This window comes from Pseudophryne corroboree, chromosome 9, assembly GCF_028390025.1.
Source record: "Pseudophryne corroboree isolate aPseCor3 chromosome 9, aPseCor3.hap2, whole genome shotgun sequence".
In the NCBI taxonomy this organism is placed as follows: Eukaryota; Metazoa; Chordata; class Amphibia; order Anura; family Myobatrachidae; genus Pseudophryne; species Pseudophryne corroboree.
Window position 1 is genome coordinate 6,622,362 of NC_086452.1, and position 19,628 is coordinate 6,641,989.

Consider the following 19,628-nt stretch of genomic DNA (forward strand, 5'->3'; position numbering starts at 1 on the left):
AATCCGTAGGAGCGCTTAAAAGCAACTCGATAGGGGGGCCACCGGAGTACCTTCTGGTCGTTTGGGGGAGTAAATAAGGAGGGTTAAGAGACCCTATATGTGCCGGTTTTAGAGGAGCTGGGGAGAAGCACATCCACTTCACTTGCCAGCCAAGCAACGCCCCCAGCTATGTTTATTTACCCTGTACTTGTCCTATATTGCCTTCGCCTATAAGTCGCTGTTTTCCTGTTTTTATTAGTTGTTTATATCCTCTGTAATTGGGCGCTGCGGAACCCTTGTGTCGCCATATAAATAAAGGATAATAATAATTACACTCCAGCACACTACATAGCGTTCCAGTGCGCTGGAATCACCATGTACAGTGTCTTATCACCCTGTGAACAAATACAAATGTGATTGTTGTAGAGAGAAAGACACAAATATAACCGGTTCTCCTTACACCCTTCCTTCCTACACCTACAACCCATTCTCACCCTAAACCACCGCTGTTATATTGTAACAATCAGTGCTCATGAGTTTATAGAAAATACAAATTTAAGATTGTATGATTACTAAAATATAATCCCGTCACCCCCACCCTGGCCCTGCATGCTGTGAACTAAAAAGTGAAAAATAATATACTGGTACTCACACGTGTGCTCATGCGCAATTTTCAGCGCTCTCCGAAAGCGCCATCCATGTGGGCTCAGGTAGAAGATGATAGAATTATGGTAGGGGTAACAGCGGGACCTGTATTCCGCCAGGTGGGACAGCTCATACACAGCTTTGATGTACTCATTCTCACTGCACAAAGAGGAACAGGTAAATAATGTAGGGTGCAGTACCTCATTGTGGACACTAGGTGTCATGCTTTATATTACAGTCCATAGAGCAGTGGTTCCCAAACTGTGTGCCTAGGCACCCTGGGGTGCCTCGGAGCACTTGCAGGGGTGCCTTGGGTTGGTGTTCCAGGTTAAATCAAATTATTTATGGTCAACCGATAGGCAAAACCAGTGTAGTGGCTGCCAATCATAAAACATGTGTACAATCAGAAGCACTGTACACCATCATGTAACTGACCCTAAGATGACAGGATCATTTTTTTAACTGTCATATTTTTTTCCAAACTTATCGATAAAAAACGGTTATCCTAGGGGTGCCGCGAAACAAAATGCTGATGCTCTAGGGCATCGTGATTCAAGAAAGTTTGGGAACCACTGCCATAGAGCATAGAAGTCATTATTATATGATATGTGTGTGAGTTGCCTACAGCAGCAGGAAAGAGCTGAAACATCATGAGACCCGTAACCAGTGGTCGAAGTGGGGCGGTATACGGCGGTATGGTATACCGCCACTTCTTTCACTGACCCGGAAGTTTTTTTTTTTATTTTATTAAATGAAAAAGTGTGCAGAAAGAGGTGAGGGAAGTGGCCATCCTGCTGCACATGGTGCTCCCGTCCCTGCTCGGCGGCTGTGTAGAGTGCTGGACTAGCTCACAGCCGCTCACCGCCGCCCACCGCCCAGCTGCTCACCACTGCCAGCCGCAGCTCACTGCCGCCCGCCACTCACAGCCGCCCGCAACTCACTGCCACCCGCCGCTCACCCGCTCACAGCGCCCGCAACAAATGGCGGTCCAGAGGGACCTCACCGCACCAAAGGCCTCCTTATCACCGTCCTGCCCATGGGTGCATCCGCCGACCACAGTCAGGTAATGTTCCCCTGTTGTCACACTCTCTCCCTGTCGTTACTGTCACTGTCACTCTCTCTCTCCCTGCTGTCACTCTCTCTCTCCCTGTTGTCTCTCTCTCTCCCTGCTTTCACTGTCATCACTCTCTCCCTGCTGTCACTCTCTCTCTCCCTGTTGTCACTCTCTCTCTCCCTGATGTCACTCTCTCTCCCTATCGTTACTCTCTCCCTGTTGTTACTCTCTCTCCCTGCTGTCACTCTCTCCCTGTCCCTGCTGTCACTCTGGCTGTCCCTGCCGTCACTCTGGCTGTCCCTGTCCCTGAATTGTGGATCATACCATGTGCTATAATGTGAATTTCGGCTCATACTGTGTGGTATAATGTTTATTTCGGCTCATACCGTGTGCTATAATGTGAATTTCGGCTCATACTGTGTGGTATAATGTGAATTTCGGCTCATACCGTGTGCTATAATGTGAATTTCGGCTCATACTATGTGCTATAATGTGAATTACGGCTTGTACCGTGTGCTATAATGTGAATATCAGCTCATACCGGGTGCTATAATGTGAATTTCGGCTCATACTGTGTGCTATAATGTGAATTACGGCTTGTACCGTGTGCTATAATGTGAATATCAGCTCATACCGGGTGCTATAATGTGAATTTCGGCTCATACTGTGTGCTATAATGTGAATTACGGCTTGTACCGTGTGCTATAATGTGAATTTCGGCTCATACTATGTGCTATAATGTGAATTACGGCTTGTACCGTGTGCTATAATGTGAATATCAGCTCATACCGGGTGCTATAATGTGAATTTCGGCTCATACCGGGTGCTATAATGTGAATTTCGGCTCATACCGTGTGCTATAATGTGAATTTCAGCTCGTACCGTGTGCTAGAAGGTGAAAGGGGCACCAGTACTAGATAGTATAAAGGGTTCTACTACACTGGACACGCTCCCTTTTGGGTGACCACACCCCTTTTCTGGAGCACGCACGCATAATTGCATCCTTGACTTTTCCATACCCCCACTTTAAACTTTCCACTTCGACCACTGCCTGTAATTATAATTCAGAGACAATGGCCCTCATTCCGAGTTGATCGGTCGCAAGGCGAATTTAGCAGAGTTACACACGCTAAGCCGCCGCCTACTGGGAGTGAATCTTAGCTTCTTAAAATTGCGACCGATGTATTCGCAATATTGCGATTACTAACTACTTAGCAGTTTCAGAGTAGCTCCAGACTTACTCTGCCTGTGCGATCAGTTCAGTGCTTGTCGTTCCTGGTTGACGTCACAAACACACCCAGCGTTCGCCCAGGCACTCCCACCGTTTCCCCGGCCACTCCTGCGTTTTTTCCGGAAACGGTAGCGTTTTCAGCCACACGCCCCTGAAACGCCGTGTTTCCGCCCAGTAACACCCATTTCCTGTCAATCACATTACGATCGCCGGAGCGAAGAAAAAGCCGTGAGTAAAATTACTTTCTTCATAGTAAAGTTACTTGGCGCAGTCGCAGTGCGAACATTGCGCATGCGTACTAAGCGGATTTTCACTGCGATGCGATGAAAAATACCGAGCGAACAACTCGGAATGAGGGCCAATATTTACTGACAATATAATGAACAATCGGGTCTATAGGTCTTTCAAGAAAAATCTTCTCCACTTTACAAGGTCTCTGTGTTCCAGATACTTAACATCTGCTGAATAAAGTACAAAAATAGAATTTGAATTACCTACCGCTAAATCCTTTTCTCGTAGTCCGTAGAGGATACTGGGGTCCACATTAGTACCATGGGGTATAGACGGATCCACTAGGAGCCTTGGGCACTTTAAGAAATCAATAGTGTGCACTGGCTCCTCCCTCTATGCCCCTCCTACCAGACTCAGTCTAGAAACTGTGCCCGAGGAGACGGACATATCCTGAGGAAGGATGGAACAGAGGTGAGATTTGAACCAGCACACACAAACAAGAGGAAAGCCACGATAACCAAAACTGAACAGGATCAGCAACAGCTGAACCAACAATATTACTTAACCAAGAAACAGGGCAGGAAGACACAAAGCACTGGGCGGGTGCCAAGTATCCTCTACAAACTACGAGAAAAGGATTTACCGGTAGGTTATTAAAATCCTATTTTCTTTAACGTCCTACAGGATACTGGGGTCCACATTAGTACCATAAGGAAGTACCAAAGCTCACAAACCGGGTGGGAGAGTGCTGACGTTCCTGCAGAACTGATTGACCAAACTGAAGGTCCTCAGAGGCCAATGTATCGAAACTGTAGAACTTAGCAAACGTGTTCTAACCCGACCAAGTAGCTGCTCGGCAGAGCTGTAAAGCCGAGACGCCCCGGGCAGCCGCCCAGGAAGAACCCACCGACCTAGTAGAGTGGGCCTGTACTTTAGGAACAGGCAATCCTGACGTAGAATAAGCATGCTGGATAGTAAGCCTGATCCAGCGAGCAATAGACTGCTTTGAAGTAGGACACCCAATTTTCTTGGGATCAAAGAGAACAAACAGCGAGTCAGATTTTCTGTGACGAGCTGTCCTCTTCACGTAGATCTTCAAAGCCCTCACAACATCCAGGGACTTTGAGGTAGCAGAGGTGTCAGTAAGCACCGAAACCACAATAGGTTGGTTGATAGGAAATGCAGACACCACCTTAGGAAGAAATTGCTGATGAGTTCTGAGCTCAGCTCTATCCTCATGAAAAATCAAATAGGTGCTTTTGTGAGACAACGTCCCCAGTTCGGGGACACGCCTTGCGGAAGCCAAGGCCAACAGTGTAACAGTCTTCCATGTAAGACACTTTACATCTACCGCCTGTAAACGGGGAAGGGAGGAGGAGGGGGGGGGGGGGTGAGATGCTGGTATGGGGACTGAATCTCTATTGATCAGGTCATCCATAGATTGTCTTAAAAATTGCATCTCATTCTCATTATGGGATAATTTTGTAGAAATATTAGATATCATCACTTTAATGGAAGCTAACCATGGGGGTTCTGCCCCACTAGCCTGAGAATGTGCACTATCCTGAGTACAGGGTAGTGAGTCCCCAGGGGAGGAAAGACACTCCGCTGTGCATGACACGCAGACCCTGGACATGGTTGTGAATGGTCACACACACACACACACACACACACACACACACACACACACACACACAATGGGAACGCAGATTATCTATGCAGAGTCTTAGAGAGACAAAGAAGTCAGAGCCAGCCACACAGCGCCCCTTTAACTAAAGCAATTTGTTTTTAGCTGGGTAGCGATACTAGTACCTTAATAGCGCTTAGCATACTATCACTGCTCCCACCCTCACTAAAACCCCCTAATACCGCTGAGGACACGAGGAGTCCTTGTGGAGGAACTGCGCTTCCCTGTATATGTGTCAGGGCAGAGTGTTTTTGTGAATCCAACCGAAGGTGTAGGTGCTGGTGGATGATGAAAACAGGGAGGACGATGAAAATTCCGTTTTATTTATGTCACAACTGAGGGCCTGAGCTGACGGGAGGCAGCCTCAGTTGTAGGGGCTGAGATGTACCGGAACCTGGGAGGTTGTATCAGACCCCTGGACATGTAAGTAACATGAAGAATAACCGCCCGAAGGCGTGACCACGACAACTTGAATAAAAGTCAATGATGTTTATTTATGACAAACTCCATGCATCACAGTAGCAGTAAAAGAAACATAAAATCAGCAGAGAAATAATACAGTTCCTGGGTACTACAGGGTGGCAGGGGCCACAGAGCTCTGGTAGTATGAGACAGTTCTTATTATCTGCGAGTTGGAAAGTCCTTACCAGGCCCGACTGTAGCAATGAAGAAAGCCCAGGATCGTACCAGCTGGTGTTCCAGGGAAAGCTGGACTGCTGTAAATAAAATAGCTGCTGTGGGTTCTGGTTGGAACCAGACAGATGTTGGCACGGAGTGGATACTGGCTGGAACCAGTTAAATAATAAATGAAGCTTGAGAGCGATGCAATATGAATGAAATGTAGAGCTTGAGAGCGGAGAAATAATAATACCGGTGGAGAGTGGTAAACTGTAGAAAGGACACCGGCCCTTTAAGAGAAGCTGTACTCTGCTGGAAGCTGGGCTGGAAGCAGGTAATGTTGTAGCTGGAAACAGATGAATCCACAATGGATCGGAGAGTCAGGCTACACCGCAGGTGGAATGCTGGTGCGGGTCTCTATGGTGGAAGTCTTGAGACAGGAGCTGGAACCTGGAAGACAATCACAGGAGAGAGACAAACAGGAACTAGGTTTGACAACCAAAGCACTGACGCCTTCCTTGCTCAGGTACAACATACTTATACCCGCAGCAAGGAAGGGATTGGCTAGGCAATTATGCAGATTATCAATACTGAGAACAGATTGGTGGAAATGATCAGCTGACAGAATCCAAGATGGCTGCGCCCATGCAGACACTTGGAGGGAAGTTTGGTTTGTAATCCATGTGGTAATGAAAACAGTAATGGCGGCGCCGGCCACCGGAGACAGGAGGCGCCAGGCTGACAGGTGCACATCCAACCACGCGGACACAGCGGAGGCCGCGGCTGACGTAATCGCCACTCAGACACTCTGCATGCAGAAGCTCAGGGACGGCGGCGGAGGCCGCGGGAGACGCCATGCCAGGTGTAATATGGCGTTTACTGTGACAGCGTCTCAGAGTGACAGGAGAGGATACAGGAATGTAAACATCAGGATAACAGATGGGATCCGGTCCTGGAGCGCTGAGCCAGCCTTAGGAGGCATCTGATGGGTAAGAAATGGCGTCCAGATACCCGGATCGTGACAATTTATTTATTAAAGGCAACAATTCCAGTAAGGAGATAAATGACAATTATTAGTCACCATCTGTATACTGACGTATTGCAATGAATGGTATAATGATAAGCAGGAACAGTCTTAAAGGTGCATTGAATAAATGTTCATACAACTGAATTTAAACTAGTGATGAGCGGGTTCGGTTCCTCGGAATCCGAACCCCCCCGAACTTCACCCATTTTACACGGGTCCGAGGCAGACTCGGATCCTCCCGTATTGCTCGGTTAACCCGAGCGCGCTCGAATGTCATCATCCCGCTGTCGGATTCTCACGAGATTCGTGTTCTATATAAGGAGCCGCGCGTCGCCAACATTTTCACTCGTGCATTGGAGATGATAGAGAGAGGACGTGGCTGGCGTTCTCTCAGTTTCTGTGCTCAGTGCAGGGCCGTCTTTTCGTATGGGCTCAATGGGCTCTTGCCCAAGGGCCCCAGGAGTATAAGGGCCCTAGGCTGATAGCTGAGGGTCCCCTCTTTCCAGGGGTACCAGATTTTTGAAAATCGGACCTGGGGAACCGGAGATATCCGACTTGAAAGCAGTGGTCCCAATCCAAACCTGTTAATTGCTCCTCCCAGCCACATATCTCGGGTTCTGTCTGACTTAGAGTTTTTCTGAGGGTATACTCCAAAAGCTGAGACTCTCCACTTTCTGTGGACACTGGCAGCTTGTCTCTATTATGGCCAGAACCAGAGATATCAGCCTTCAAGCAGCTGGTCCCTGCTCCAGCTCCAGACGCCGAATATGCAGTTTTAGATTTTCATTGGTGGATTGCTCTGGTTCCTGAACTCTGATCCCCAAGTCCTCAGAACCTTCTGAAAGGTGAGACTCTCTTGTTTTTTAAACCCATTCAAAGCTAAGAAATACATTTTCAGGAACTTGAGATATCTGCAGCCAGGCAAGCTGCTCTCCAACCAGAAAATGATAAATATTAAGCCCACTCCACTATTAACCCCTCCCCTACGTATTAAACACCCCCTACAACCCTGGAAGTCATGTACCGGAGCTTCTTCATTCAGCCCAATGCCCCCTTTTACAGTTTAGCCCCATCTGTGCAGTAAAGGAGTAATTAGCAGAAATTACTGTTCCAGGTCCTGCATGCTGAGCGGAAGATAGAACACCCACTACGGCCCGCGGGACATCAAAGCTGCCGCAGCTAGCACCCCCCACAACTACTGCTGGAGGATGGGTAGGGGGCCCAGTGCGTTGCTGTGCCCAGGGGCCTACACTGCTGTTAAGACGGCCCTGGCTCAGTGTGCTGCAAATATCTGTGCTCAGTGTGCTGCAAATATCTACGTTCTCTGCCTGAAAAACGCTCCATATCTGTGCTCAGTGTACTGCAAATATCTGTGCTCAGTGTGCTGCAAATATCTGTGCTCAGTGTGCTGCAAATATCTACATTCCCTGCCTGAAAAACGCTCCATATCTGTGCTCAGTGTGCTGCAAATATCTGTGCTCAGTGTGCTGCAAATATCTGTGCTCAGTGTGCTGCAAATATCTACGTTCTCTGCCTGAAAAACGCTCCATATCTGTGCTCAGTGTGCTGCAAATATCTGTGCTCAGTGTGCTGCAAATATCTGTGCTCAGTGTGCTGCAAATATCTACATTCTCTGCCTGAAAAACGCTCCATATCTGTGCTCAGTGTGCTGCAAATATCTGTGCTCAGTGTGCTGCAAATATCTGTGCTCACACTGCTTTATTGTGGGGACTGGGGACCACCAGTATTATATAGGAGGAGTACAGTGCAGAGTTTTGCTGACCAGTGACCACCAGTATTATACGTTCTCTGCCTGAAAAACGCTCCATATCTGTGCTGCATTGTAGTATATATAGTAGGAGTACAGTGCATAATTTTGCTGACCACCAGTATATAATATATAGCAGTACGGTACAGTAGGCCACTGCTCTACCTACCTCTGTGTCGTCAAGTATACTATCCATCCATACCTGTGGTGCATTTAAGTTTTTGTGTGCAGTATATATATAGTAGTAGGACAGTGCATAATTTTGCTGACTACCAGTATTTAATATATAGCAGTACGGTACAGTAGGCCACTGCTCTACCTACCTCTGTCTCGTCAAGTATACTATCCATCCATACCTGTGGTGCATTTAAGTTTTTGTGTGCAGGATATATATAGTAGTAGGACAGTGCATAATTTTGCTGACCACCAGTATATAATATATAGCAGAATGGTACAGTAGTCCACTGCTCTACCTACCTCTGTGTCGTCAAGTATACTATCCCATCCATACCTGTGGTGCATTTAAGTTTTGCGCAGTATATATAGTAGGAGGACAGTGCATAATTTTGCTGACCACCAGTATATAATATATAGCAGTACGGTATAGTAGGCCACTGCTCTACCTACCTCTGTGTCGTCAAGTATACTATCCATCCATACTTGTGGTGCATTTAAGTTGTGCGCAGTATATATAGTAGTAGGCCATTGCTATTGATATATAACTGGCATATAATTCCACACATTAAAAAATGTAGAACAAAAATGTGGAGGGTAAAATAGGGAAAGATGAAGATCCACTTCCACCTCGTGCTGAAGCTGCTGCCACTAGTCATGGACGAGACGATGAAATGCCACCAACGTCGTCTGCCAAGGCCGATGACCAATCTCATAGTAGAGAGCATGTAAAATCCTCTCGCTAGAAAACTGCAGTGCCACTCCTAGATGGGCCAGTTATTTGTGTCGGCCACTTGGGTCGCTTAGCTTAGTCACACAGCGACCTCATTGCGCCTCTTTTTTTCTTTGCATCATGTGCTGTTTGGGGAATATTTTTTTAATCTGCCATCCTGTCTGACACTGCAGTGCCACTCCTAGATGGGCCAAGTGTTTGTGTCGGCCACTTGTGTCGCTTAGCTTAGTCATCCGGCGACCTTGGTGCAAATTTTAGGACTAAAAATAATATTGTGAGGTGTGAGGTGTTCAGAATAGACTGTAAATGAGTGGAAATTATGGTTATTGAGGTTAATAATACTATGGGATCAAAATGACCCCCAAATTCTATGATTTAAGCAGTTTTTGAGGGTTTTTTGTAAAAAAACACCTGAATCCAAAACACACCCAAATCTGACAAAAATTTCTCAGGGAGGTTTTGCCAAAACGCGCCTGAATCCAAAACACGGCCGCGGAACCAAATCCAAAACCAAAACACAAAACCCGAAAAATGTCCGGTGCACATCACTAATTTAAACAGGCTTGTGAACAATTGTCCAAATGAAGCAATGACTGGGGCCAAACTGTAAGGAGTGTTATCTGGATATTGCAGACATAAATGAATAACTGTAGAGACTTGTACTGAAGCGTAAAGGTTAAACTGGAAGGCTGTGAAGAATTGTCCCTGATTGCAGCAACAATTTTACAATACTGAATGGAATACTTGCAAGTTGTGAAGATAACACTTGAAGCACTTAGAAACTGCAGTAGACGACAACGGTGAAGAATGAGTCAAACTGGATGATGAGAGAACGAGAACCAGGATGAAGTGGAAACTTCCACAGACTGTGATTATAGCAGGCAGTCACTGAACAGAGAAAACTCTCACAGAACTCCAGGGATTCCACTTGTTGCCACTTAGACAGCACAGCAGGGAGCTGGTGGATCTCTTGCGGTGAGGGCTGCAGGCAGACCCCTGGGAGCGGAGGCGATATCAGGACCACTGGAACTACATAGGATATCACGGAGAGAGCACAGCGCTAGGGCATAGATTAGATAGCACACAGCAGCGGCTCAGAGTAACATAATACCAGCCTACTTAAAGGCAGCACCAGCACGGGATTGGCTAACACTTACCCACAGGTGTTTCACATGTGCTTTTAGGTGCTCATTGGGTCTTCAACATGGCCGCCTCCTATACTGCAGACACACAGCGGCATCATCGGCCATTCGGTCCCTGCACTCCCGGCTCCCAGAACCTGCATCACCTCTGCCACTGACCACGTCGTGTCCTCACACGGCCGCACAGCACTGCGAACGGACAGACCCCAGAACCCGCAGAGGTGAGTGATCGGTTCATGACAATATGCTGCTTGTACAATCTGCAGAGGGAAAATGGCGTTGGTGAGCTGCTGGATACGCTCAGTGAGAAGCCACGCCCATTTAATGGCGCGCAGCTTCCCGCATTTTATTGAAACTGACCTGAGGTAATTTATGTGCATAACAGCGGGTTAAAGCACCTGTTATGTCTGTAGTCAGTGTGGGTACCAGTGGTGGCTCAGCAGCGGGACACCTATATGAAAATGTTCTTCTGAGCCCCCGGAGCGCAGCCTGTACTCAGAGCTGCGCTCCAACCCTTGTGCCGCCATTCCCGCCGCCAGCCCGCTAACCGTGATGCCGGCGTAGTACTCACCACTCTTCTTACTTCTGGCTCTGTTAGGGGGTGGCAGCGTGCTGCGGGAGGGTAAGCTGCATCGTGGGGTGGCTCGCGAATAGCTCCCTCAGGAGCTCAGTATCCTGTCAGCAGAGAAACGGGACCATTAACTCTAAGGAAGTTGGGCCGTTCCCCCCCTAAGTCCCACAAAGCAGACAGGCCGGTGCCACACAGACCTGACTGACAATAACAAACAGATAATAAATGCAGAAACCTCTTCAGGAGCTTCCATAAGCGTGACCGGCTCCTCCGGGCACATTTTCTAAACTGAGTCTGGTGGGAGGGGCATAGAGGGAGGAGCCAGTGCACACTATTAATTTCTTAAAGTGCCCAAAGCTCCTAGTGGACCTGTCTATACCCCATGGTACTAATGTGGACCCCAGTATCCTCTAGGACGTAAGAGAAATGTACTCTGTACATAACATGGGACAGAGGCCTCTCAGCACTGGATGGGCCGTATGCAGATGTAGGTGCCCCCCCCCCTCCCTGGATACAATATCGCTGGTGGCAGAGACAGTCACAGTGACGCACGCTACACCAGAGTCTGTGCAGGGAGAGACAGTCACAGTGACGCACGCTACGCCAGAGTCTGTGCAGGGAGAGACAGTCACAGTGACGCACGCTACGCCAGAGTCTGTGCAGGGAGAGACAGTCACAGTGACGCACGCTACGCCAGAGTCTGTGCAGGGAGAGACAGTCACAGTGACGCACGCTACGCCAGAGTCTGTGCAGGGAGAGACAGTCACAGTGACGCACGCTACGCCAGAGTCTGTGCAGGGAGAGACAGTCACAGTGACGCACGCTACGCCAGAGTCTGTACAGGGAGAGACAGTCACAGTGACGCACGCTACGCCAGAGTCTGTGCAGGGAGAGACAGTCACAGTGACGCACGCTACGCCAGAGTCTGTACAGGGAGAGACAGTCACAGTGACGCACGCTACGCCAGAGTCTGTGCAGGGAGAGACAGTCACAGTGACGCACGCTACGCCAGAGTCTGTGCAGGGAGAGACAGTCACAGTGACGCACGCTACGCCAGAGTCTGTGCAGGGAGAGACAGTCACAGTGACGCACGCTACGCCAGAGTCTGTGCAGGGAGAGACAGTCACAGTGACGCACGCTACGCCAGAGTGTGTGCAGGGAGAGACAGTCACAGTGACGCACGCTACGCCAGAGTCTGTGCAGGGAGAGACAGTCACAGTGACGCACGCTACGCCAGAGTCTGTGCAGGGAGAGACAGTCACAGTGACGCACGCTACGCCAGAGTCTGTGCAGGCAGAGACAGTCACAGTGACGCACGCTACGCCAGAGTCTGTGCAGGGAGAGACAGTCACAGTGACGCACGCTACGCCAGAGTCTGTGCAGGCAGAGACAGTCACAGTGACGCACGCTACGCCAGAGTCTGTGCAGGCAGAGACAGTCACAGTGACGCACGCTACACCAGAGTCTGTGCAGGGAGAGACAGTCACAGTGACGCACGCTACACCAGAGTCTGTACAGGGAGAGACAGTCACAGTGACACACGCTACGCCAGAGTCTATGCAGGCAGAGACAGTCACAGTGACGCACGCTACGCCAGAGTCTGTGCAGGAAGAGACAGTCACAGTGACACACGTTACGTCAGAGTCTGTGCAGGCAGAGACAGTCACAGTGACACACGCTACGCCAGAGTCTGTGCATGCAGAGACAGTCACAGTGACGCACGCTACGCCAGAGTCTGTACAGGCAGAGACAGTCACAGTGACGCACGCTACACCAGAGTCTGTGCAGGGAGAGACAGTCACAGTGACGCACGCTACGCCAGAGTCTGTACAGGCAGAGACAGTCACAGTGACGCACGCTACGCCAGAGTCTGTGCAGGAAGAGACAGTCACAGTGACGTACGCTATGCCAGAGTCTGTACAGGGAGAGACAGTCACAGTGACGCACGCTACGCCAGAGTCTGTGCAGGGAGAGACAGTCACAGTGACGCACGCTACGCCAGAGTCTGTGCAGGGAGAGACAGTCACAGTGACGCACGCTACTCCAGAGTCTGTGCAGGGAGAGACAGTCACAGTGACGCACGCTACGCCAGAGTCTGTGCAGGGAGAGACAGTCACAGTGACGCACGCTACTCCAGAGTCTGTGCAGGGAGAGACAGTCACAGTGACGCACGCTACGCCAGAGTCTGTGCACGCAGAGACAGTCACAGTGACGCACGCTACGCCAGAGTCTGTGCAGGCAGAGACAGTCACAGAGACGCACGCTACGCCAGAGTCTGTACAGAGAGAGACAGTCACAGTGACGCACGCTACGCCAGAGTCTGTGCAGGAAGAGACAGTCACAGTGACGCACGCTACGCCAGAGTCTGTGCAGGAAGAGACAGTCACAGTGACGCACGCTATACCAGAGTTTGTGCAGGAAGAGACAGTCACAGTGACGCACGCTACGCCAGAGTCTGTGCAGGGAGAGACAGTCACAGTGACGTACGCTACACCAGAGTCTCTGCAGGCAGAGACAGTCATAGTGACGCACGCTACGCCAGAGTCTGTGCAGGGAGAGACAGTCACAGTGACGCACGCTACGCCAGAGTCTGTGCAGGGAGAGACAGTCACAGTGACACATGCTACTCCAGAGTCTGTGCGGGCAGAGACAGTCACAGTGACGCACGCTACGCCAGAGTCTGTGCAGGCAGAGACAGTCACAGTGACGCACGCTACGCCAGAGTCTGTGCAGGGAGAGACAGTCACAGTGACGCACGCTACGCCAGAGTCTGTGCAGGGAGAGACAGTCACAGTGACGCACGCTACGCCAGAGTCTGTGCAGGCAGAGACAGTCACAGTGACACACGCTACGCCAGAGTCTGTGCAGGGAGAGACAGTCACAGTGACGCACGCTACGCCAGAGTCTGTACAGGGAGAGACAGTCACAGTGACGCACGCTACGCCAGAGTCTGTGCAGGCAGAGACAGTCACAGTGACGCACGCTACGCCAGAGTCTGTGCAGGCAGAGACAGTCACAGTGACGCACGCTACACCAGAGTCTGTGCAGGGAGAGACAGTCAAAGTGACGCACGCTACACCAGAGTCTGTGCAGGGAGAGACAGTCACAGTGACGCACGCTACACCAGAGTCTGTGCAGGCAGAGACAGTCACAGTGACGCATGCTACGCCAGAGTCTGTGCAGGGAGAGACAGTCACAGAGACGCACGCTACGCCAGAGTCTGTGCAGGGAGAGACAGTCACAGTGACGCACGCTACGCCAGAGTCTGTACAGGGAGAGACAGTCACAGTGACGCACGCTACGCCAGAGTCTGTGCAGGCAGAGACAGTCACAGTGACGCACGCTACGCAAGAGTCTGTGCGGGCAGAGACAGTCACAGTGACGCACGCTACGCCAGAGTCTGTGCAGGGAGAGACAGTCACAGTGACGCACGCTACGGCAGAGTCTGTGCAGGCAGAGACAGTCACAGTGACGCACGCTATGCCAGAGTCTGTGCAGGCAGAGACAGTCACAGTGACGCACGCTACGCCAGAGTCTGTGCAGGCAGAGACAGTCACAGTGACGCACGCTACGCCAGAGTCTGTGCAGGAAGAGACAGTCACAGTACTGCACGCTACGCCAGAGTCTGTGCAGGGAGAGACAGTCACAGTGACGCACGCTACGCCAGAGTCTGTGCAGGCAGAGACAGTCACAGTGACACACGCTACGCCAGAGTCTGTGCAGGGAGAGACAGTCACAGTGACGCACGCTACGCCAGAGTCTGTACAGGGAGAGACAGTCACAGTGACGCACGCTACGCCAGAGTCTGTGCAGGCAGAGACAGTCACAGTGACGCACGCTACGCCAGAGTCTGTGCAGGCAGAGACAGTCACAGTGACGCACGCTACACCAGAGTCTGTGCAGGGAGAGACAGTCAAAGTGACGTACGCTACACCAGAGTCTCTGCAGGCAGAGACAGTCACAGAGACGCACGCTACACCAGAGTCTGTGCAGGGAGAGACAGTCAAAGTGACGTACGCTACACCAGAGTCTCTGCAGGCAGAGACAGTCACAGAGACGCACGCTACGCCAGAGTCTGTGCAGGCAGAGACAGTCACAGTGACGCACGCTACACCAGAGTCTGTGCAGGCAGAGACAGTCACAGGGACGCACGCTACACCAGAGTCTGTGCAGGGAGAGACAGTCACAGTGACGCACGCTACGCCAGAGTCAGTGCAGGCAGAGACAGTCACAGTGACGCACGCTACGCCAGAGTCTGTGCAGGGAGAGACAGTCACAGTGACGCACGCTACGCCAGAGTCTGTGCAGGCAGAGACAGTCACAGTGACGCACGCTACGCCAGAGTTAGTGCAGGCAGAGACAGTCACAGTGACGCACGCTACGCCAGAGTTAGTGCAGGCAGAGACAGTCACAGTGACGCACGCTACGCCAGAGTCTGTGCAGGGAGAGACAGTCACAGTGACGCACGCTACGCCAGAGTCTGTGCAGGCAGAGACAGTCACAGTGACGCACGCTACGCCAGAGTCTGTGCGGGGAGAGACAGTCACAGTGACGCACGCTACGCCAGAGTTAGTGCAGGCAGAGACAGTCACAGTGACGCACGCTACGCCAGAGTCTGTGCAGGGAGAGACAGTCACAGTGACGCACGCTACGCCAGAGTCTGTGCAGGCAGAGACAGTCACAGTGACGCACGCTACGCCAGAGTCTGTGCAGGGAGAGACAGTCACAGTGACGCACGCTACGCCAGAGTCTGTGCAGGCAGAGACAGTCACAGTGACACACGCTACGCCAGAGTCTGTGCAGGCAGAGACAGTCACAGTGACACACGTTACGTCAGAGTCTGTGCAGGCAGAGACAGTCACAGTGACACACGCTACGCCAGAGTCTGTGCAGACAGAGACAGTCACAGTGACACACGCTACGCCAGAGTCTGTACAGGGAGAGACAGTCATAGTGACGCACGCTACGCCAGAGTCTGTGCAGGGAGAGACAGTCACAGTGACGCACGCTACGCCAGAGTCTGTGCAGGCAGAGACAGTCACAGTGACGCACGCTACGCCAGAGTCTGTGCAGGGAGAGACAGTCACAGTGACGCACGCTACGCCAGAGTCTGTGCAGGGAGAGACAGTCACAGTGACGCACGCTACACCAGAGTCTGTGCAGGCAGAGACAGTCACAGTGACGCACGCTACGCCAGAGTCTGTACAGGGAGAGACAGTCACAGTGACGCACGCTACGCCAGAGTCTGTGCAGGGAGAGACAGTCACAGTGACGCACGCTACGCCAGAGTCTGTGCAGGGAGAGACAGTCACAGTGACGCACGCTACGCCAGAGTCTGTGCAGGGAGAGACAGTCACAGTGACGCACGCTACGCCAGAGTCTGTACAGGAAGAGACAGTCACAGTGACACACGCTACGCCAGAGTCTGTGCAGGCAGAGACAGTCACAGTGACGCACGCTACGCCAGAGTCTGTGCAGGGAGAGACAGTCACAGTGACGCACGCTACGCCAGAGTCTGTGCAGGCAGAGACAGTCACAGTGACGCACGCTACGCCAGAGTCTGTGCAGGCAGAGACAGTCACAGTGACGCACGCTACGCCAGAGTCTGTGCAGGGAGAGACAGTCACAGTGACGCACGCTACGCCAGAGTCTGTGCTGGGAGAGACAGTCACAGTGACGCACGCTACGCCAGAGTCTGTGCAGGCAGATACAGTCACAGTGACGCACGCTACGCCAGAGTCTGTGCGGGCAGAGACAGTCACAGTGACACACGTTACGTCAGAGTCTGTGCAGGGAGAGACAGTCACAGTGATGCACGCTACGCCAGAGTCTGTGCAGGGAGAGACAGTCACAGTGACGCACGCTACACCAGAGTCTGTGCAGGGAGAGACAGTCACAGTGACGCACGCTACGCCAGAGTCTGTGCAGGGAGAGACAGTCACAGTGACGCACGCTACGCCAGAGTCTGTGCAGGGAGAGACAGTCACAGTGACGCACGCTACGCCAGAGTCTGTACAGGCAGAGACAGTCACAGTGACGCACGCTACACCAGAGTCTGTGCAGGAAGAGACAGTCATAGTGACACACGCTACACCAGAGTCTGTGCAGGGAGAGACAGTCACTGTGACGCACGCTACACCAGAGTCTGTGCAGGCAGAGACAGTCACAGTGACGCACGCTACGCCAGAGTCTGTGCAGGCAGAGACAGTCACAGTGACGCACGCTACGCCAGAGTCTGTGCAGGCAGAGACAGTCACAGAGACGCACGCTACGCCAGAGTCTGTACAGAGAGAGACAGTCACAGTGACGCACGCTACGCCAGAGTCTGTGCAGGAAGAGACAGTCACAGTGACGCACGCTACGCCAGAGTCTGTGCAGGAAGAGACAGTCACAGTGACGCACGCTATACCAGAGTTTGTGCAGGAAGAGACAGTCACAGTGACGCACGCTACGCCAGAGTCTGTGCAGGAAGAGACAGTCACAGTGACGCACGCTACGCCAGAGTCTGTGCAGGGAGAGACAGTCACAGTGACACATGCTACTCCAGAGTCTGTGCGGGCAGAGACAGTCACAGAGACGCACGCTACGCCAGAGTCTGTGCAGGCAGAGACAGTCACAGTGACGCACGCTACGCCAGAGTCTGTGCAGGGAGAGACAGTCACAGTGACGCACGCTACGCCAGAGTCTGTGCAGGGAGAGACAGTCACAGTGACGCACGCTACGCCAGAGTCTGTGCAGGCAGAGACAGTCACAGTGACACACGCTACGCCAGAGTCTGTGCAGGGAGAGACAGTCACAGTGACGCACGCTACGCCAGAGTCTGTACAGGGAGAGACAGTCACAGTGACGCACGCTACGCCAGAGTCTGTGCAGGCAGAGACAGTCACAGTGACGCACGCTACGCCAGAGTCTGTGCAGGCAGAGACAGTCACAGTGACGCACGCTACACCAGAGTCTGTGCAGGGAGAGACAGTCAAAGTGACGTACGCTACACCAGAGTCTGTGCAGGGAGAGACAGTCACAGTGACGCACGCTACGCCAGAGTCTGTACAGGCAGAGACAGTCACAGTGACGCACGCTACGCCAGAGTCTGTACAGGGAGAGACAGTCACAGTGACGCACGCTACACCAGAGTCTGTGCAGGGAGAGACAGTCACAGTGACACACGCTACGCCAGAGTCTGTGCAGGCAGAGACAGTCACAGTGACGCATGCTACGCCAGAGTCTGTGCAGGGAGAGACAGTCACAGAGACGCATGCTACGCCAGAGTCTGTGCAGGGAGAGACAGTCACAGTGACGCACGCTACGCCAGAGTCTGTACAGGGAGAGACAGTCACAGTGACGCACGCTACGGCAGAGTCTGTGCAGGCAGAGACAGTCACAGTGACGCACGCTATGCCAGAGTCTGTGCAGGCAGAGACAGTCACAGTGGCGCACGCTACGCCAGAGTCTGTGCAGGCAGAGACAGTCACAGTGACGCACGCTACGCCAGAGTCTGTGCAGGAAGAGACAGTCACAGTGATGCACGCTACGCCAGAGTCTGTGCAGGGAGAGACAGTCACAGTGACGCACGCTACGCCAGAGTCTGTGCAGGCAGAGACAGTCACAGTGACACACGCTACGCCAGAGTCTGTGCAGGGAGAGACAGTCACAGTGACGCACGCTACGCCAGAGTCTGTACAGGGAGAGACAGTCACAGTGACGCACGCTACGCCAGAGTCTGTGCAGGCAGAGACAGTCACAGTGACGCACGCTACGCCAGAGTCTGTGCAGGCAGAGACAGTCACAGTGACGCACGCTACACCAGAGTCTGTGCAGGGAGAGACAGTCAAAGTGACGTACGCTACACCAGAGTCTCTGCAGGCAGAGACAGTCACAGAGACGCACGCTACACCAGAGTCTGTGCAGGGAGAGACAGTCAAAGTGACGTACGCTACACCAGAGTCTCTGCAGGCAGAGACAGTCACAGAGACGCACGCTACGCCAGAGTCTGTGCAGGCAGAGACAGTCACAGTGACGCACGCTACACCAGAGTCTGTGCAGGGAGAGACAGTCACAGGGACGCACGCTACACCAGAGTCTGTGCAGGGAGAGACAGTCACAGTGACGCACGCTACGCCAGAGTCAGTGCAGGCAGAGACAGTCACAGTGACGCACGCTGCGCCAGAGTCTGTGCAGGCAGAGACAGTCACAGTGACGCACGCTACGCCAGAGTCTGTGCAGGGAGAGACAGTCACAGTGACGCACGCTACGCCAGAGTCTGTGCAGGCAGAGACAGTCACAGTGACGCACGCTACGCCAGAGTTAGTGCAGGCAGAGACAGTCACAGTGACGCACGCTACGCCAGAGTTAGTGCAGGCAGAGACAGTCACAGTGACGCACGCTACGCCAGAGTCTGTGCAGGGAGAGACAGTCACAGTGACGCACGCTACGCCAGAGTCTGTGCAGGGAGAGACAGTCACAGTGACACACGTTACGTCAGAGTCTGTGCAGGCAGAGACAGTCACAGTGACACACGCTACGCCAGAGTCTGTGCAGACAGAGACAGTCACAGTGACACACGCTACGCCAGAGTCTGTACAGGGAGAGACAGTCATAGTGACGCACGCTACGCCAGAGTCTGTGCAGGGAGAGACAGTCACAGTGACGCACGCTACGTCAGAGTCTGTGCAGGCAGAGACAGTCACAGTGACGCACGCTACGCCAGAGTCTGTGCAGGGAGAGACAGTCACAGTGACGCACGCTACGCCAGAGTCTGTGCAGGGAGA

The 19,628-nt window shown here is 52.2% G+C and overlaps 1 protein-coding gene across 1 annotated transcript in view; it reads right to left on the bottom strand.

Moving 5' to 3' along the window:
• The window catches only part of LOC134957218 (cytochrome P450 4B1-like), a 122,120-nt gene that overhangs the window by 53,405 nt on the left and 49,087 nt on the right, over window positions 1-19,628 (bottom strand). Inside the window, exon 6 of the mRNA XM_063938920.1 lies at window positions 632-783. Coding sequence (XP_063794990.1) covers window positions 632-783 — 152 coding nt within the window. The remainder of the gene's footprint in view (window positions 1-631; window positions 784-19,628) is intronic.